Source organism: Pyrus communis, chromosome 4 (assembly GCF_041283825.1).
Source record: "Pyrus communis isolate YQ-2024b chromosome 4, ASM4128382v1, whole genome shotgun sequence".
Taxonomy (NCBI): domain Eukaryota; kingdom Viridiplantae; phylum Streptophyta; class Magnoliopsida; order Rosales; family Rosaceae; genus Pyrus; species Pyrus communis.
The window spans coordinates 16,764,602-16,786,137 of NC_142568.1; the positions used below are offsets into that span (position 1 = coordinate 16,764,602).

Here is a 21,536-nt window from a genome sequence, read left to right on the forward strand (position 1 = left end):
TATATTTGTTTTTCTGTGTTCTCTCAAAACCTCTTCTAATAAATTCTTGTGCTTCTTCTTCATTTGGATAAATATCTTCAGCTCTAACTACTTCTTTTCCTTTTCTCCTAAAAGGTTTCATTTTTTATTATCAAAATGATTTAGCTTAGGTCTTCTATTATTATTTGCACTTAAAGTTAAATTTTCTAATTTATCTAGCAAAGATGGTGGAAGTGTTGAAGATGCGTTATGTGAAACTTGATTTATTTCTGCTACTTGTTCTTCACATTGATCTAATTTTTCAGCCAAACTTAAAACTAATTGAATAATTAAATTATTTTGCCTAATGGGAATATTACTACTAGCTACTTGTGTTGAAAAATTTGTTAAACCTTCTTTGTATAGCTTACTAATTTCTTTCAAAACTTGGATATATTTTCTGCTAGTTCTAGAATCGGTCATTAAACTAATAATTTATTTATTTTATTATGCAACTTATCTACTTGTTCACTTCACTCTTTTTGCACTAATTGAGTTTTTTGGACTTCTAATTTTAACTGCTCAACTATTTCTAATGATCTAAGTTCTATTTGCTTAGGCTTACCATCTATGAGGTCAACAAGCTCTTTTATCTCTCTTTTGCTAGGAAACTTTTGAATATTTTTATTATTATCTTCTAACTGAGATGTAATATAGTCTAAATTTTGTCAAATTATTTTTATGGAATTTTTCTGAAAATATTCTAACAACTGGTTTAACAAATGATTATGCTTATTATTTTCTAATTTTATATTTTCTGCTTGACTAATAATAAGATCTACAATACTATTGGCTTGTGGATTTTCTTCACTACACAAAATATGATTATGCTTTATCGATGGAAAATAACAAACTAAACTATTTTGGTCTAAGGTTATTTTTCTTTTTTAAAGTTCACTAATTTCTAAATTAAGGTAATCTATCATAAACTATAGTCTACATTTTTCTAAAGTAACTGCTAATTGGTTTCTTAGAAACTCTCTTTCTTCTCTCAAGGTCTCTAAAGTTTGATTTGTTGCTCTTTTTGCTTCTAAAACTTTATGCTGCACTTCTGTGTTATTATATTTACGAATAAATGAAGGATGTTCAAGATAACCAAGATAAAACTTTTGCTTCTTTAAAGTCCTGCTAATTCTTTTAGATATGTATGCTAATCTTCTCTTTATGCTAGTTATAGTGAGGTGTCTGAAACAATAAATACCTGGTTGTTGTGGTTGACAATGTCTACAAGAACAATAATATCTGTTGTTCATACAAAATAAACAAGTATGATATTAGTTGTATCAACAACTTCCGTCCTCAAGGTACTTTACTATCATAATTATATTATTAAAATGCTAAACTTGGCTCTGATACTAGATTCGGAAAGCAAGCCCGGTTAAATAGTCGGATGACCATTATAACAACTAGACTTAAAGGCTGAACTCAAAGGTACGAAGAAATCAGAGGTACTCTGGTTAATATCCAGTTATTTTTATGGCAAACATTCAATTATAACAGAATGCTCAAACAAAGTATGATCGTCAGTTTAGTAGGTTAATAATACAACTACAATAGTGTTTCCCTGTTTTGGACTAGAAGTCTAAATAAACAAACACAATAAAAAAAATAAAAAAAAAGGAAAACTTACTTAAGACTTGAAGATTGCTTGAATATGTACACTTGAACTTTTATTGATATATAGAATGTTTACAAAGATAATTATTTACAAGAAAGTGTCTACAAGGAAGCGTTTATAAGGATGCTATGAATGCTACGGATGCTTGAAGATAATGTGTGTATATGGTGAGAGTAGGGTGTTCTTTTATGTTGAGAGTTGAGAGGTGGTTGTTACAATGAAAGGAATTTCTCCTTATATACACTGAATGAGAATACTAACATACAAAATTCTAATTGAATGGTGTGTCTTATCTTCCCTTGTTGCATTTTGCTGACATATACGCTCCTAAAAGTTGGTTTGCAAGTGATGAAATTAACTGAAAGTTTAGAGGGACTCAACCAAAACGAAAATTCATAGGGCAAAGTCGAACAAGGTACAAAGTTCGGGAAATTGCTAAGTTTTTCCTTGAAATAATAACACCAAGCTATGTAATCAAACATCCAATGAAAAACTACAAAAGAAGAAGCATAAATTCTGATTTCGAGCTGAACGTTTCGCTACATATGCAAGATTTCACATCACCTCAAAGTAACTAGTACACGGTAATTACCATATTCAAGAACACCACACAGCTCTGCGATAGACTTTTACGAACACAAACAAATGTACATCTGCACAAGTTTTATCAATTCTTGCAGTACTAAAGGAGCTAAATGCTCTTCAAACTTGACCCAAAGTTGTGCAATACCTAGTACGCATCTACGGTAGACATATTCTCATCTATCGCAGTTCATATGATGAAAAGCTGAAACCTGATCGTCCCTCGTTGGTAGATTTCAGCTCAAGCTTCTGAAAAGGGCTGCAAGTCGGTTCAAGTAACGTTTATCAGTTACTTGGTTGCAATGTGTTCAGAAAATTAAATCACAGTGCATAATAAGGGAAGTTGCAATCTACTTTGTAAGCATTTACACATCCCATTATAAAGGAAGGAAATACTCTGGCCAGTATACCTGCTGTTAGGATCATAATAGAAGCCATTGATGGAGCCATCACTACAAGAGAAACAGACATAGTAAAAGCCAGCTATTGTTAGGCCACAGTCTGTGCCAACATTCACAAAATATTGCTCTTTCCATCTCTGCACCAACACAATGTCAAAGAATTCAACAACGTTGCATCTGACGAATAAGTAGTCATTATACAATGAATAAGAGAACAATTAGATCAGTTACCATGAATATGTACGGATAATTACTCAGATCTAATGATTTGCCACCATCAACTTCCACTTGGCCCTGTAAACAATAGAATTAATTAGTAGATAATAGAAGTTTGCCATATGATTGAGAAGATTAAGACTCCATACCTGCAGAGCAGAAAAAGAAGGAAACTTGGTCCAGTGCCTTATATCATCGTCTGGCCTGTAAAGAGTTAAACAAATTAGCACTAGATCGTTATTCCACAACCCACAACCATGATACGATAATTAGGGTCAACATAGAGGTTAAAAGAATAAAAGAAACATACGTTGCCTCCCATTTTCCAGTGAAGAAAGTATAATTCTTGGTGTCAACAATCTCTCCTTCCCAAAAGGTAACTACCTAACATACATGTAGAAAAACAAACTAAATGAAGGTTACAAAAATATCAGAATATGGGAGTTGGGGTGGCGCGGGGGGGTGGGTGTGGTTGTTTTAATACAATAACTAGACTTCCATATCCACAAAAAAGTAGATAAGGTGTCACATCTAACGTACACGTCTTGCATGAAAGTGGCAGACTAGAAACAGCCAAATTTATAGATCGTATGAGACACACGGACACATGATAAGCAGTGAATATCATACTGATATCTTACGAATTGAAGATTGAAAATTAGGCAAATCAAGTTCGTAGCTGCTGCACCCAATGAATCCCAAAGAATGCTTGATTTAAGATTTAACTATATGAGGTTCGCCATCTAGATGTGGAATACAGACAACAACAGCAGTACGAAAACCGAAGGTACCAAAAAGGGGTATGAAACTCCTTAAATAAAGAGCAGTCCCGATAAAAAACTCAGTAGTTCGTTCACTCTTTTGTTGTTCTTAATTCATTTCAGGGAAATATTTATTCTCAATACCAATCCTCAAACAAAAAAAATTCATGGTGACAGATGAACAACAGACACAAAAGAAGAAACTCCTTACCGGTGTGTCTGCCATAGGAACATTAAGAGCTTCCATGGTTCCACATAGATAACCATGTTCAAGGTCACACCCCTGTATCCGAACATTCACTCTCCACGCTTCATCTTTCTGCATACTACAAACATTCTGCGTACCGGAGAAGGCCTGCCATAGAATTATGAACTTAATTCTACAATGCACACACATTTATACTTCCGAAATCGGTGCTTATGCTCAAAATGTCAATATTAATTAGAAATTCTCTATAATCTAACCAATTTCAAGACAAAAAGGAACGAAATTTAAGAACTACAAAGGCACAGGAGCAGAGATAAAACCTGTCCAACGCTTAAAAGTGTGCAGGCTGGAGGAGCTGTCTGTCCACCATTTGAACCTGCACATAGATACAAATACTAACATATAAATAAACACATATATACATATATGTGAACGATTGGAAGAAAAATTACAGAAAAAGGTAGTGTCTTTGAGGATTATATCCTACAACATGAATCGAACAGTGCAGATTTCGGCAAAATCCCTAACTCTACTAAATGGGGAAACCGCTGTTCGCGGTGGCGTTCGGTATCCAGAAAGAGAGATGGGCGGAGAAGTACCTGAGAGTTGAGAAGGCGCGGAGGCTTCCGCCACTCTCACCGGCATTTCTTTGATTGGTTCAATCGGAAAGGAGTAAGCGAGTCTGATGCTACCGCCAATTCAACACACCATCCAGAGTCCGCGCCTGTCTAATGAACCCGACCCGCAACCGCCTCCAAAGTAGTTCCTCTCCTTTTCCTTCTTCATTTTCTCTCAAGTTTTATTTATTTTCATAGGTTCAAATGTTGTAAATGACGAGTACGAGACCAATTTGTTTCTTAACAGCTTATTGTAAACATATATTTTCATGAAAAAAAATGTCATGTCTAATAAAGGGCTATGGATCACTTTTAATCTAAAATGTGCAAAAGTTATCTCTAATAAAAAGATCATATCCTAATTAACAAGGTTAGCTACAAGTAGTCTCGAGTCGTCTACATTCTTATATCAGAACATCTTGTGGAGCCTCCATGGCCTCTCTCTACAATAAACTATAGTTGTGCACATGTGCTCCATTATTACTTTCGCTACAGACGTACTTCGATTTTTACGTTTACATACTTTGATTTAGATTTTTGAGGTTTCCGAATTGTATTTTTATAGAAACTTAGTGTATAACCAATACACGTTTAATGAATTTGTTTCTGATAGGTACAACGAATGAATTTGCAAGAAGTGAGTATCGTTCTTATTCGTGTTTACCGAGTTGGGATAGAAGGCATGCATGCCATTTGAGTGAAATTTGTAAGCCTCAAAAGATCATTGGATGTCACTCCTGCAGTACCATCTAGCTAAAGAAAAAAGGACGATGATAGTCACCTTTCGCAGATAAAAGAGGAGACGCAGAGTTGGAACAATATGCAGTATGCACACAGAAGTCGCTAGAGATTCCGGTTTAGTTGAAGTCCTTCACCTCACCTTCTTCTCCAGTCTAACGTGGTGATATCGAGCGACGGACCAACTATCGTTCACATACACACAGATTGTAATTTCAAACATATCGGAACACGTTAGAGATAATCACATGTTTGACGAAGACAGAGAGAACCCGATGAACATACCAATGAGTAAATATATCATAAATATAAGTTACATTGACAAGCTAATAAGCATTTAGTACTCGAGAATGCTATGTGCTTGGTGTCAGCGGCCACCTGAGAGGCGTGATGACTCTGAAGCATATGAATGCGACAACCCCGTGCCCGTTGCAAATTCATCAAAACTTTCTTTGTGAGCAAACGATAAGCCGCTGGCAGAAACACCAAGGGGTGACAGCTCCGGCAAAAGAATATGGTCTCCCTCCAAATACTGCACAACTTGGCGCATGCTTGGCCTAGCTGCAGGCTCTGACTGAGAGCATAACAGCCCGAGCTTCAATACCAACTCCACCTCCTCTGCTACAAATTCGGTTCCCAAGTTTGGATCTTTTGCCTCAAGAATGTTACTTCTTTTCCAACAACAAAACACCCAGTCAGCTAAAATGACAACCTCTGAATCATGTGTCTCGATTGGCTTCCTTCCACAGGCAACTTCAAGCAAAAATACCCCAAAAGAAAACACATCAGTGCTCGTTGTGGCCCGGCCTGATCTTGTGTGCTCAGGAGCTAGATACCCAAATGTTCCAGCTATATGAGTAGTTTGAGGGTCTGCGCCATGGTCATGTAGTCTTGCAAGCCCAAAATCTCCTAGCTTTCCGTTCCATTCTCCATCAAGTAATACATTACTGGCCTTCACATCTCTGTGAATCACAACCTGATCCCATTCTTCATGGAGATAAAGCAACCCTGATGCTACGCCTTTGATGACCCTAAATCTCTGGCTCCAATTGAGAGTGACCGTCGGTTGGCCATAGAGGTACTTGTCGAGGCTTCCATTAGGCATGTACTCATACACCAACAGTAGCTCTCCTTCTCTTCTGCAGTAGCCCAACAAAGGAACTAGGTTTCGGTGACGAAGTCTTCCATTGCTAACAATTTCTGCCACGAACTCCTTCATCCCCTGCCTTGACTCGTGTGACTCCCTCTTCACAGCAATCTCAGCTTTTGAGTTGGGTAATATGCCTTTATAGACCTTACCAAATCCACCCTTCCCCAAAAGCTCCTTCTCCCTAAACCCTTTTGTGGCAATATATAACTCTTTGTATTTAAACCTTTGAGGTCCGTACTCAAGCTCCCAGTCTTCAAGCAGTTCTGCAAACTTCTTTCTTCTTATGGCAAAGTGTACACCATAAAGAAGTGCTAACAAAACCGAACTCCCAGTTATTACAGGCAGAGCAATGGTCAAATGTTTAGATCTTTTTTTTGGTCCTAACGGAGGCAGCTTGGGAAGCTTTGAGAGAACAATTTCTTCAGCCTGGCCATTCAACTTGAAGCTCCACCCCAAAACATACGCACATGCAGTAAGCTTGCTAGTGGACGCGGAGAAGCCAATGTACATGATTTCGTTAAGGATTGGGGAAAGGTCACGCGTCAAAGACAAAAGTGGAATGTAGGGCTTACCATTACTAACTGGAGACATAGAGACATTTATTTGCTTCTTGCTACCATCATAGTCCACCCATACTTGCACGGGTTGGCCATTCGTAATCACTCTTTCACCAACATAATATCCTGCTGGAGCAGATACCTCAGAAACCATACCATTAATATCAATCCCGACATGGTTGTCATTGATGTCTTTGAACTCTGTGTTCTTGAAAGTGTCAAGCTCTACAGCAAAAACATGATTGGTAGGACTGCCATCGTTTGTCCTGTTGAAAAGGCCTAGGTACTGGCTTGGAGAAGCTCCGCGCAGCCCTCTGGTCGGAGTAATGATAAAGGCTATTCCATGGTCACGGAGATCAGGATATCTCATAGCAAAGACGAAGATGACAGAGAAGGAGAAAACTGTGCCACCAGATGAGTTCTTGAAAGTTACTGGGTTGGGATAGAAGGCATGACCCATCTTGAAGGCGGTCTCATTTGTAAGCTTCAAAAGGCCATTGGATGTCACTTCTGCTATGCCGTCTAGGCTAAGATTCGCAGACCGGAAACCATGGTAGGTGAAACTGAGATCTTCAGCAACTGCTAGGCTAACTAGTACAAATAATATTACAAGCTTGAAACACATTAGTACTACTGCCATTGTGCTTGCAATGGATTTGGAGAATGGGAGAAAGACATGGAGAGTGGGGGCTGATGAAATAAGACTTTTTAATCAATCGAGTTGTCGAAATTTTCCTGGCAATCGTTTGAGTTGTGCTTGCACACCTTGAAGATCACATTGACTTAATGAAGGTGCTTTGACAGTTGTATTTTCTCTCATGTATTATTTATCAACTAATACACACCTCGTGTTTTCTTATAAAATTGTAATCAATTTGAAACATTCAACTTTTAAAACATTTGCGGTGGTTACATGGCTAATGACATTGAATTATGGATAAATACCTTTCTGTTCATGGTGTTTAATATCGTTCCTAATCTTGGTCCATTTCCAATGTCTTTCCTAAAATGTACAAGTAAGCTCCGTGCATGTTGAGATGAAAACGTGTTTAAACATCACTCGGTTCCCCTCGAATTCCAGGACGACATGACAGAGTGGGCTGCGATTAGAAGCATTTTTAAGCACAGCGACCAAATTGGCGAAAAATGTAACATAGCGAACAAAATAAAACTTTATGCAAAACGATGACCTAAACAGTATTTTACCACTTTGATTAAGGTACTTACTTCTCATTTGAGATACTAGCCTCTTCGCGCGTGTGTGAGGTTTTGTTTATATCACGGAACTTTGCGAGTTTTCGAGATTTTACAATTTATTTTTGTATGTCTTAAGTCAATAGACTTTTTATATTGTGAAGAATGTTAAATTTGCTATTTCAGTCCTCTCTTCTTTTACACTTTTTCTCAATTCATGAGTCTGCAAGTTTCTTTTTATATAAGAAAACACGTGTTTGAATAAAGTTCTAGAAGTGCAACAACAACATTAACAATCCTTCGAATAAAATCTACATGAATCAAATCGAATCATGTCAACTATTGGTTAACATTTTATTAAAAGATGGTTGACAGACACACCTGCAGCATTCTCTCAACGCAAGCTTTCCGGCAATGGTTCTCGTTGTCTGATAACTGCGGCTTTCAGGTTGTCCTGGAGACACAGCACATTCATCTGCAATTCTGCACTGCACACAAAGACACTAAACAACATTTCCAGTGACATTGTATTTAACACAGTACTATAACAACAACCACCAACGGATCGTTGCTATATACGACATTGCTCACATGAAACATCTCAACCATGTCAAGGGATAAAAAACCATATATTGAAAGAACTGAAAATGTTAATGTTAAGAGTCTTAGAAAGGATATAAACATCAGATCGAGATGAAATAGAGTGAACGAAAATCACTACACACACATGGTCTTCTCCATTAAAATTTAAAGACAACATTAATGAACACGAGTGAACAAGAACAATGACAGATGACTATAATTGGATCCTTCTACACCGAGGAAACACTTGGTATGAGTGCAATGCAGACAGAATAGAAAAGACCAAAAGAACAAACTTGCTTAGCGTATTATTGGCCTTGAAAGTATTGAAGTTTACAAGAATCGTAAGTACTAGGAGTACCCATCAAAGATGCTTACGCTATGGATACCAGTTACAAAGATGTTCCTAATTGCTTTTAGATTTAGCGACCGCGGGAGAGGAATGATGAATCTGGAACATACGATGACACTGAAGACCCTGGGGCCATTGTATATTCATCAAAACCTTCATTCTGAGAAAAGCCTAAGCCACGTGAGGAGAGACCAAGAAGTGAAAACTCTGCAGGCAAAGGAACATTATCCTCCAAATGCTGCACAACTTGGCGCATCCTTGGCCTCATCGAAGGCTCTGATTGGCAGCAAAACAGCCCAAGCTTCAACACCAACTCCACCTCCTCTGCTACACAATCATTACCTAATTTTGGATCTTTCGCCTCAAGAATATTACGTCCTTCCCAACAAGAAAACACCCAATCAACCAAAATCACATTCTCGGAGCCGTGATTTTCTATTGGCCTTCTTCCACAGGCAACTTCCAGCAAACATACACCGAAAGCAAACACATCACTACTCGTTGTCGCCCGACATGATCTTGTATACTCTGGAGCTAGATACCCAAATGTTCCAGCTATATGAGTAGTTTGAGGGTCTGAGCCATGGTCATATAATCTTGCAAGCCCAAAATCTCCTAACCTTCCATTCCATTCCCCATCTAGTAAAATATTACCGGCCTTGACATCTCTGTGAACCACAACCTGATCCCATTCTTCGTGCAGATAAAGCAGCCCTAATGCTACACCTCTTATGACTCTAAATCTCTGGCTCCAATCGAGAGTGACTACCGGTCGGTCAAAGAGGTACTTGTCCAGACTTCCATTAGGCATGTACTCATAGACCAACAGTAGCTCCCCTTTTCTTCTGCAATAGCCCAACAAGGGGACTAAATTCCGGTGACGAAGATGTCCATTGCTGACAATTTCTGCCACAAACTCCTTCATCCCCTGCCTTGATTCGTGCGAGACCCTCTTCACAGCAATCATAGTTCCCGAGGTCGGCGATATACCTCTGTAAACCTTACCAAATCCACCCTTGCCCAAAAGCTCCTTCTCCCGAAACCCTTTTGTGGCAATATATAACTCTCTATATTTAAACCTCTGAGGCCCATACTCAAGCTCCCAGTCTTCAAGCAGTTCTGCAAACTTCTTCTTTCTTCTTATGGCATAGTATACCCAAAAAACAAATGCTAGCAAAGCGGAACTCACTAATATCACAGGCAGACCAATGGTCAAAAGTTTAGGTATTTTTTTAGGTCCTAAACGAGGCATCTTAGGAAGTTGTGAGAGACCAAGTTCTTCAGCATGACCGTTTATCTTAAAGCTCCAGCCCAAAACATAATTAATTGCTGTTAGATTACCAGTGGATGCGGAGAAACCCACGTACATGGTTCTGTGAAGGATTGGGGAAAGGTCACGGATCAAAGACAAAAGTGGATTATAGGGCTTACCATTACTAACCAGTGCCAAAGAGACATTGATTTGCTTCTTGGTACCATCATAGTCCACCCAAACTTGCACAGGCTGGCCACTCGTGATCAATCTTTCTCCAGCATAATATCCGGCTGGGGCAGATACCACAGAGACTACACCATTAATATCAATCCCGACGTGGTTGTCATTGATGTCATTGAATTCTGGGTTCTCAAAAGTGTCGAGCTCTACAGCAAAAACATGATTCGTTGGACTGCCATCATTCGTCCAGTTGAAAAGGCCAAAGAAGCCAACTGGAGAAGCTCCAGGGAGCCCTCTTGTTGGAGCAATGACAAAGACGATTCCGTGGCCTTGGCGAACTTTATATCTCATAGCAAAGGTGAATGTGGAAGAGAAAGATAAAACTGGTCCATCAGATGAGTTCTTGAAAGTTACTGGGTTGGGATAGAAGGCATGACCAATGCTCTGAACAGTATCATTTGTAACCCTCAGAATACCATCGGATGTCACTTCTGCTACGCCTTCTAGGCTAAGATTTGCAGATCGGAAGCCATGGTAGGTGAAATTGAAATCTTCAGCTGCTGCTACGCTTGTCAGAATGAGTATTACAAACTTGAACAACATGAACATGGTTATTTTTCTCAATTTTCACTAACGCTCACGCCTCTGTAAACTTTTCACATATCCTTCATCAATTATAGAAACCCAAAAAAGAAAAATCAATGCAGCCGGCTTTCTAGACGAAGAAAGAGTAAATAAATTGGTAACAACTTCAATCGTCATTCTGTGGTTTTTTAGGTCATTTAGCCGTTATTGTCATACTAATCGACATCCCGTGTGCCGGTCACATTGAAAAATCTCTCTAATGGAGCAATGTTAAGGCCAAAGATGGCCATGCCCTCTCACCACCTGCCGGAGATTTTGACACAGTTGATCGCAGCACGTGATTTAAATATGGACCAAGACTAAATTCTCTACCATGACACAGTTGATAGTCCTTTATTTTTTATATACGAAAAATAGAAGTCTTCAAAAAAAAAAAAAAAAAAAAGAGGTAAGAGGCAACTAAAATCACAAAAGAATCTTCAAAATATGATGTTTGTTGATGCACAAAATCAGCGAGACTTTAGAACAACGTAAAGTGTTAAGTTTGTGACTTTTGCATGATTGTTTTGGTCACTAAGTATAAGTGAATATGTAAAGTGGTAGAAATAGGGAATCAAACACATGATGTACATAATTCACCCTAAGTTGGGTTATGTCCATGAAAGGAGATGAGTTCTCATTAATAGTAAAGAATTTACATGATAAAATGGTTTAAGCATAATCATCATTAGTGGATTCTAATAATGATTCAAGTACAATAATGGGAGACGGCACAAGACGTACATAATTTATCTAAATGAAGCTATATTTAGTAGTTGTCTTTGTATATTGTATTTGCATTGTCAAATTGGTTTTCTTTTTTCTATTTATTTTTTGCTGAAAAATATAAATGATCACATGTAACAAATTTACAAGTTAACTACTTACATTAATAATTTAATGAACGTTTAATATATACATAACAATTTTTTTCATAAGATTTGTACAAGTATCTCAACCCCCATAAATTCTATTTCTGTTAAACAGAACAGAAGTGCTTCTAATGCTACTCACCAAGGTGCAAAATCATCAGGAAGCATTTTTCCGACTCTTTCAAAGCCCCTCTGGTAAGATTCCAAGTTTTAGCCCCAATTTATTTTCTCTGTTTCTGTGGTTTTGAAAAGTTTCAGGTTTTCGTATTTCTCTAACTCCTCAAACAGAGTACTCATATATGCACATACACACACACACACACACTCTTATATATACGTATATGCACCTTCTTTAGTTTCTCTGTGAAACATGTACTCTCTCTGTTATTGTAAAGATTGTTTGATTTAGTGACTTAATTAATCTCAACTAGCCTACTGTAGTTGAAGATTTGGATTTTACTTTAGTTTATTTTAAATGAATGGTTTGCACCCCTATTTCCATGTCTTTCTTATGTTCATATATGGTTTTGATTAAACTTTGTGACCGTGGGGCAGTGTGTCTAAAACTTCAGTTGGTATTTCTTAATGAAAGAAACTAATACAATAATCAAAGGTCCGGTTGGGACCCTTTTTGAACAAGATTTCTATTTTTAATTTTATTAAACAAAATAAAAATTAAAAACAAAACGTTTTTATCAAATGCCCCTTTAATAATTAGTCGAAGCCAAATTGGACTTGGCTTTCCAACAACAATTTTAATTCATTATTTCTTGGTGACTGAAGAAAATTGCAAGTCTTGAAGTTGAAAAGTATTACGGACAAGGATCCTCTCTAGATTCTTTTTGTGAGGATCCGGAAGATTAATCAATTGTTTCCGTTCATTGTACATTGTGTGGTCAATTTTCGTTAGGTACTATATATATTTAACTTTAAATAAAAAATTTTAAAATAATTTTTAACCGCACGATGTATGATGAACGGATACGATTGATTGATCATTTGGATCCCCACAAATAGGATCGGAATAGGATCCTATTCCACGTATTACCAGTACTAGCTAGTAGCTTTCAGGACAGTAAGTTTCTGCATGTATAAAATTAAAAGTTCAAAACCCACATAGTTTCACTCTACCTCAGTAGCTAGTCCTCTCTTATTTAAGGCTAATACGTTGTATGGACATAGACACGGAGATATGATGCGACACAACGAAGATATATCCAATTTTACAAAATGAAAACATGATACGACATGAATACAGTGTTGAAAATATACACAAAAAATTAAATATACCTAAAATATTATAAAATAAACATTCAAATTTATTACCCAAGTACAAATTTATATTATTAGATCCAAACCTTCAGTTATGTACTTATGTTGGCACATCTACAATTTAATTATTAAATTAAAAAAAAAAAAACCAAATAATGCCAAAGTCATCCGAGAAAACAAAATTGATGTGCTCAATAATTACAAATAGAAGCTAAATAATATTAAACCATCACTGGATGGTTTATTAGTTGGGAATGAATTTCACACAGTATGCCATGAGTTTGATTTTTAGTTTGTACCCATTTTTAATTTGTGACCTTTTTTTTTTTTTTTTTTACTTTGTACCCATTTTATTTTTTGACATTTGTACCCATATATTAATTCTTTTTTGTGCCCATATTTTTAAAACTTTTATTTTTATTTGTAAACATTTTTAATTTTGCTAAATGTACCCATGCTAATTATATGTATATATTTTATGTTTTAGAATATATCAATAGTTTTTTTTTTTGAAATATGTTAATTATTATGTGGGTACATTAATTTTTTTGCTATACTTTTTTGGGAAGAACAATATTACTCTAAAATTGATTTTTAACTATTTATTATATTTTAAAAATATCATTTGAATTTGTTTAGATTTCATAATTTGTGAGACATTAAATGCATAATTGCATGAGTTAAATCCCTTAAATGATGTTAAGGATCTCGATCAAAATATTTAAACAAACAAGGTTTCAATCTAACAATTAGATTGATTAGGGACGGAACCAAAATAACCAAAAATTAGGTTCCCATCCTTATTTTTCCTCCTCCATTGATTAAAATCTTATTCCTTTTCAATTTTTGATCAAGGTCCTTAGATTTTAATAAACGTCATTAATTATTCTAATAATAAAATATTTTTTATTTCTAAATAAGTAAATATATTCATTTAGTGTTAGAAACGTTACATTTGGTATATTCATATTTATGGCTAAATTTTTTTATCATATATTTTTATTTTTAGTTTGTACCCATTTTTAATTTGCAACCCTTTTTTTAATTTGTACCCATTTTCTTTCTTAATTTGTACCCATAATTAATTCCTTTTTGTGCCCATATTTCTTAAACTTTTATTTGTATTTGTACCCATTTTTAATTTTGCTAAATGTACCCATGCTAATTATATTTATGTGCATAAGCCTTTTTCCCAACAGTTGCACAATCTTTGGATTTTTGTGGGTCTTTCTACTATTGCGGTTATTTGGAAGGCTCAAAATAAGTTTAGTTTTGATGGCCGACCACTTAGTTTTCATCTTCTCTGCATGTCTATCAATTCTGCAATTGTTCATGGTGGAAAGTTTATTCCTGTTTACTCTCAGGGTTTTGACATTCAAATCATCTCTTCAATGGGGATCCGACCTATTTCTCGCAAGGCGCCTACTATTCTTCCTGTCCTTTGGTCTACTCCTTGGTTTCCTTGGATAAATTTAATACAGATGGTTTATCTAAAGGAAATCCCAATCCTGCTGCTTGTGGAGGAGTTTTTAGGAATTGCCATGGTCATTTTCTTGGTGGTTTTTGCCAATGGATTGGTTATCGCAACTCTTTTTTTGCATAATTATCTGTAATTATTATTGGTGTAAAGTTTGCATATCAAACGGGTTGGCATTGTCTTTGGTTGGAAAGTTATTTCTGCTCTTCAATCGTCTGATTTTGATCCTCCATAGCCTCTTCGTACGCAATGGTCTATTTGTTTGGACCGCATTCAGAAAATGACTTTCTACTCATCTCACATATATCGGGAGAGAAATTTTGTTGTGGACAATTTTGCTAACATGGGCTTGTCTTCTCCAACTTTAACTTGGCATGACTCTCTTCCGCCAGCGGCTCGTGCTGCTTTGTTTTTGGACTATGTTGGCTTGCTTAGTTACCGCTTCTCAAATTAATGTGCATCTTGGCATCCAGGTTTGTCTTACTTTCTTCTTCTTCTTTTTTCCTTAACTTTGTGGTGTTGCTCAACTTGTTTTGCAGGTTTAGACCTTTAGGTTTGGTTTCAGAAGGGTTAGGTTTCATGTCCCCTACTTTTTTCTTTGTATCTCTTTTGTTTTCGTTTCTAGACGGGTACGGTTTATGCCCCCCTTCTTTTTCATGCATTGCTTTTTGTTATATTTGTTTTATGAGGGGTAAGGTTTATATCCACCCCTGACTAGGTGTAACTTCTTTTTTTGTTATCAATAAAATTTCCCTCGTACCATCGAGGTTTCCCAAAAAAAAAATGTGGGTACATTATTATTTATTTTTTTGCTATACTTTTTATGAAGAACAATATTACTCTAAAATTGATTTTTAACTATTTATTATATTTTAAAAATATTATTTAAATTTGTTTAGATTTTATAATTTGAGAGACATTAAATGCATAATTGCATGAGTTAAATCACTTAAATGATGCTAAGGACCTCGATCAAAATATTTAAATAAACAAGGTTTCAATCTAACAATTAGGTTGATTAGGGACTGAAACCAAAATGACTCTTAAAAATATCCCAGTAAGTGGAAAAGGATATGGTTAGAGATTAGTGCCTATGAATTGCTCATAAGCGCATATTCTTTGAATTGCTCACCACAAAGGTATCAGGTCTATCAGTAAAAAAAGAAAAATGGAATTCGAAGAATATACGCTTCTGAGCAATTCATAGGCACTAATCACTCGCCATATCCTTTTTCACTAACGCTCACGCCTCTGTAAACTTTTCACATATCCTTCACGATATGTCTTTAGGGCATCAATTATAGAAACCCAAAAAAGGAAAATCAATGCAGCTGGCTTCCTAGGCGAAGAAAGGGTAAATTAATTAGTAACAACTTCAACTGTCTGGTTTTTTGGCGCCATTGTCATACTAGTCAATACATCTTGTCTGCTTTTCAATTGAGATTTTAGACTTTGGGGCCTAATGGAGCGAGGTTAAGGCCAAAGGTGGCCATGCCCTCTCTCCACCCGCCGTAGATTTTGAACTGACACAGTTGATAGCAACACGTGATTTAAATATGGACCAAGGCTAAATTCTCTACCATAACACGGTTGATGGTCCTTTATTTTTTGTATACAAAAAATAGAAGTCTTAAAAAAAAAAAAAGGAAAAGAGGTAAGAGGCAACTAAAATCACAAAAGAATCTTCAAAAATACGATGTCCGTTGATGCATAAAATCAGTGAGACTTTGTAACAACGTAAAGTGTTAAGTTTGTGACCTTCGCATGGTTCATTCGGTCATTGAGTATAAGTGAATATGTAAAGAGGTAGAAATAAGGGAGCAAACACATGATGTACATAATTCACCCTAAGTTGGGTTACGTCCACGAGGGTAGATGAGTTCTCATTAATAGTGCAGAGTTTACATGATAAAATAATTTAAGCATAATCAACATTAGTGGGTTTTAACAATGATTTAAGTACAATAATGGCCTAGGGCACATGATGTACATAATTTATCTAAATTAAGCTAAATTTAGTAGTGTCTTTGTATATTGTATTTGCATTGTTAAATTTTTTTTTTTTTTTACTGAAAAATATAAATGATCACATGTAACAAATTTACAAGTTAACTACTCACATTAATAATTTAATGAACTTTTAATAGTTACATCACAATTTTGTTCATCAGATTTGTACAAGTATCTCAAACCCCATAAATTCTATTTCTGTTAAACAGAACAGAAGTGCTCCTAATGCTACTCACCAAGGTGCAAAATCATCCGGAAGCATTTTTCCGACTCCTTCAAAGCCCCTTTGGTAAGATTCAAGTTGTAGCTCCAACTAGAAGATGTGTCTGCGCTTCGCTGCGGGAATTGAATGTAAGCAGGCATAAATAATTTGCACAGAAGGATGCACTAAAAAGGCGGTAGGAACAGAACCACACCCTCAAATGCACCAATGCGGATAACACACATTTTACCAACGTAGATAACACACACTAATGTCCCTTCATACAAACTGCAGGCCAAGATGGGTAAAAAAACAACAAACTGCAGGCCAAGATGCGCAAAAAACATTTGCATATTTCTTGGAAGGAAAATTTCTAGGCCTTTGTTATATTATGTATTAAAGTGAACCAAACTGTATCCCCCAAACACTAAATTTGTGCACTTGAGTCACAATCCCCTTACAAGGATTGTAAAACTCAAAAAGCCTACTGTCCAAAACCAAAACAATTTGTACCATTTACATGCATGTGCAACATATGCCTTGCACTAAAAACGTCTAAAATCGAATACAAATTTGTAAATCACAGTCAAAATTTGTTTTACATTTTTATAATCAAGTAGCAAGTAAAATTACAAACTTTCAGCAACCAGAGAGTAGAAATTAAGATGCAGAGATATCCCCAAACATACAACATACTGTATGGAAGCTAACCGTAAAGGTTTGAAAAGCAAACTGCGGCATGAGCTTCCTCTTGAACAATTGAAGGTACTTTAGCCTCTCTTCCTCCTCAGTCAAAAAAATTACAAAAACATAGTAGCTTAACTAAAAAATGCATGATGCGATGGATAGTTTTCATGCAGAGAAAGAGAGTACTTTAATTTTTTTTATATAATATGAGACAACTATAAAAATATATCTAGCATTATATCTTAGGTACATGTATATTACACAATTTGACTTGTGCCTACATAAATCTTTTAGGATTGTCAACTGGCTAAAATATATTGGAAAATAATCAAAAGTAAGCACTCTTAGTTGGTTAATTATTATAAACAAGGGAACTTTAACGAAAACTATATTTTTACACCAAAAATTCAATCCTGATATTATTCACTTTAGCCTTTATTTTGTCTTTATCGTTAAAACTCAAAATTTTCAAGCCCTTTTCATTAGTTTTCCTTATAAACAATTGAAGTTAATATGAAAGTACCAAACTAAATCCCAATTAAAACAAAGGGCCTGCTTGACCAAGTGTAATAAACCAACATAGATGAAGTTATCTATCATTATTGTTTGTCGTATATTTGTAGCTTCATCTTCTTATCTTTTTCTTGACTTTCTCAATTTCTCTCACTACAACCTCATTCATCATTCAATGAATTCAGATTTCAGATACAGATAGAGGATGACTAATACGACTCTAATCCTCACTAACCAACTAAGCTTAAATGCCTATTATTTTGCTCAAATTAAATAAATTGTACCCCTCTATCTCCTATTTTCTGCGCAATTCACCACCTAAACAATGCAGTAAAAACCAAAAGAAGGGATAAAAGATTGTTACCAATGGTTAAATTTATTTACAATGAAAGATGTTTTAGCTTTTTGAAAGAAGTTTTACATGAAAAATATAAATTGGGTGAATCAAGCTCTTGCAGCTCTTTGAAACACTTTATGGGCCTAATTGGTACAATTGAAAATGAAGAGTGTAATCAAACTTCATGAGCCTAATTGAAACAAATTAAAGACCAGATTGAAAATGCATTAAAAAGCTGAGAATATACTGTAAAAAGGCATTGAAATTTGCATTTACCTGCATAGTTTTAAGTTGCCTAGGAAAATGCTCGGTATATTATGGTGCTTGAGATTCTCTGTACATCGGTGTTCACCTGCCTTTAAAAAAAAAAAAAAGAACAGAAATTAAATAAAGGGAAATGTTATTGGCACTTCAAAATTCTCATTCTACACTCTTCACAAGTGTATTTTCTTTCCTAATATAGAAAGTTGGGAGTGTAGAATGAGATTTTTGGAATGCTAATAACAATTCTCATATATTGCAATATATTTGAAATACTGGTGTATAAAACGTAATTTTCAAATTAGATCCAAGCTAATTAAAATGCCAAACCCTTTCAAGTAAGCTTGGCAGCCACTGATCAAGGTGTGTTACAAATAGGGGAAAAAAAAAACAAATGAACAACAAAATGTAAGTCATAATGTGCAGAAGATTAATATCTTGACTAACTAAATGAACTGAGAATGAAAACATCTAAAATTCTATTAATTAAGTGCAATTACCAAAAGAAACAGAATAAAATGTCAAAAATGATACATTAAGAAAAATTTGGCGGCATCAAAATCACTGGAAAAACATGCATAAACCCAACATGCATCAAATCACTAAGACTTGACTTCACTTGCTTGTCAGAAATTCAGAATATAAAAAATTCAAATAATATTGTTTCCAAAAACTTGTTCAAAACAATAATCTACAGATGTCTAAAATATGCAAGCATATAATATAACATATGGATTTCGGACTCGAACTCATATGCTTCGGTTTTCCAAACAGAGAACCATAAAAACAAGAGAAACCAAACCAGAAGCAGAAGAGTAACTACTTGCCTGTGGAACTGTCGCATTCGTGTCGTGTTTCTCATGTTCATGTCGTTTTCGTGTCATATCCAATAGCTTAAGGGGTCGTGTCGTGTAATACCTGTTAAAGTAAACGGGTAATATGACCCGACCCTGTTAATATTATCAGGTAATATAACCCGACCCGTTATTTGTTAAGAAAAATATTTTTTAAATCAATAAAAATGAAAATGGAAAACATAATTTGACCCCAAAAAATGTAAAACATAATACTAAATTAGTATATACATACTAAATTTCGGAGTTGACCCCTTCATGAAAGTTGTAAAGCTTTTTATTGCAAGTGATTACATTTTTCACACTTCTACAATAATTATTATTAGTTTTATTAAATTTTCACTCAAATAAATAACATTGTTCATGAGATTTGGAGGGTTTTAAAAATCTAAACGACCATGTAACCATCGTCTAAGCGTTGATGATGCAATTATGAACGTTTATTATGCTTTCACATCTTTTAGACTTATATATTAATGATTATGAATTTTGTTTATTTTGAACTCCCTTAAAAATACTATTCATGAGAGTTTGTATGGTTTAAAAAATTCAAACGATCATATACTCATTCTCAAAGCGTAGAGGATGTGACTACTACTACAAAATGGACTTATTGTGTCATTAGGTGATGTCGCTTTAATATAATATAGCGGCGGACAAGACATTTGGAACTCAAAGCTTACATGTTATTCCTTTTACAAAATCCTCAATTTTCATAGATCATCATGACATAAGATTTTGTGGTATCCACTTCTGTAAATATTTTAAATTGACAATCAAATTAGTTCATTGTATTCATATAGGATCAACTATCAAGGAGTGTAATTGTAAAAAATCATCAAAATCAGAGTTAAAATAACTGTTAAATCATGATTTTTTGTTTATAACCGTCGAAAAGTTTTGTTTCGTTACTTGATCTCTGAATGTTTGTTTTTTGCAATTTTTGGCGTATGCGATCTCGAAGCATATATAAACAAGTTTGACAGTTGGATAATTGAAATTAGTTTTATATGATGGATATCCCATCAAAACGATACATTAACTAACACTTAGATTTTATTTATACTTTCATTAAGTATAACATAAGATTTTGTGGTATCTAGTAGTGTAAATATTTTAAATTGAAGATCGAATTCATTCATTGTATTCATATAAGGTCAAGGAGTGTAGCTATAAAAAATCATCAAAATTGAAGTTAAAATAACCGTTAAATTGTGATTTTTCGTTTATAACCGTCAAAACGTTTGTCTCATTACTTGATCTCTGAATGTTTGTTTTTTGCAATTTTTGGTGTATGCGATCTCGAAGCATATATAAACAAGTTTGACGGTTGGATCGTTGAAATTAGTTTCGTAGGATGCGTATCCCATCAAAACAATAGATTCATTAACACTAGATTTTATTTATACTTTCAAGTATAACATAAGATTTTGTGGTATTCACTAGTGTAAATATTTTAAATTGAAGATCGAATTCATTCATTGTATTCATATAGGGTCAAGGAGTGTAGCTGTAAAAAATCATCAAAATCAGAGTTAAAATAACCGTTAAATCGTGATTTTTCGTTTATAACCGTCGAAAAGTTTTGTCTCATTACTTGATCTCTGAATGTTTGTTTTTTGCAATTTTTGGCGTATACGATTTGGAAGCATATATAAACAAGTTTGACAGTTGGATCGTTGAAATTAGTTTCGTAGGATGCATATCCCATCAAAATGATGGATTCACTAACACTTCAGAGTTTATTTATACTTTCATCAAGTATAACATAAGATTTTGTGGTATCCACTAGTGTAAATATTTTAAATTGAAGATCGAATTCATTCATTGTATTCATATAGGGTCAAGGAGTGTAGCTGTAAAAAATCATCAAAATCAGAGTTAAAATAACCGTTAAATCGTGATTTTTCTTTTATAATTGTCGAAAAGTTTTGTCTCGTTACTTGATCTCTGAATGTTTTTTTTGCAATTTTTGGCGTATGCGATCTCGAAGAATAT

The 21,536-nt window shown here is 35.0% G+C and overlaps 2 protein-coding genes and 1 pseudogene across 2 annotated transcripts; all 3 read right to left on the minus strand.

The window, feature by feature from the left end:
* Positions 1-2,130: 2,130 nt before the first annotated feature.
* On the minus strand, positions 2,131-4,643 carry LOC137723084 (glucose-induced degradation-like protein). The gene is made up of 8 exons (XM_068462239.2): positions 4,404-4,643; positions 4,125-4,180; positions 3,808-3,951; positions 3,146-3,219; positions 2,985-3,039; positions 2,851-2,913; positions 2,629-2,756; positions 2,131-2,477 (listed from the first exon to the last, which is right to left on the minus strand). Exons 1-8 carry the CDS (start codon positions 4,447-4,449, stop codon positions 2,399-2,401), a joined length of 645 nt encoding a protein of 214 aa, XP_068318340.2. The 5' UTR covers positions 4,450-4,643; the 3' UTR covers positions 2,131-2,398.
* An 841-nt stretch (positions 4,644-5,484) lies between these two features.
* LOC137723806 (L-type lectin-domain containing receptor kinase IV.1 pseudogene) lies at positions 5,485-7,491 on the minus strand (annotated as a pseudogene).
* A 1,440-nt stretch (positions 7,492-8,931) lies between these two features.
* On the minus strand, positions 8,932-11,131 carry LOC137723650 (L-type lectin-domain containing receptor kinase IV.1). Its single transcript, XM_068462847.2, has one exon. It carries the CDS (start codon positions 11,036-11,038, stop codon positions 9,065-9,067), a length of 1,974 nt encoding a protein of 657 aa, XP_068318948.1. The 5' UTR covers positions 11,039-11,131; the 3' UTR covers positions 8,932-9,064.
* Positions 11,132-21,536: the final 10,405 nt, after the last annotated feature.

Coding starts and splice junctions, on each gene's coding strand:
- LOC137723084 (XM_068462239.2), bottom strand. CDS start 4,449: ATGCCGGTGAGAGTGGCGGAAGCCTCCGCGCCTTCTCAACTCTCAG. Junction 3,220..3,807: donor TTCCTATGGCAGACACACCG/GTAAGGAGTTTC, acceptor CATGTATGTTAG/GTAGTTACCTTTTGGGAAGG. Junction 2,757..2,850: donor ATTATCCGTACATATTCATG/GTAACTGATCTA, acceptor GTGTTGGTGCAG/AGATGGAAAGAGCAATATTT.
- LOC137723650 (XM_068462847.2), bottom strand. CDS start 11,038: ATGTTCATGTTGTTCAAGTTTGTAATACTCATTCTGACAAGCGTAGCA.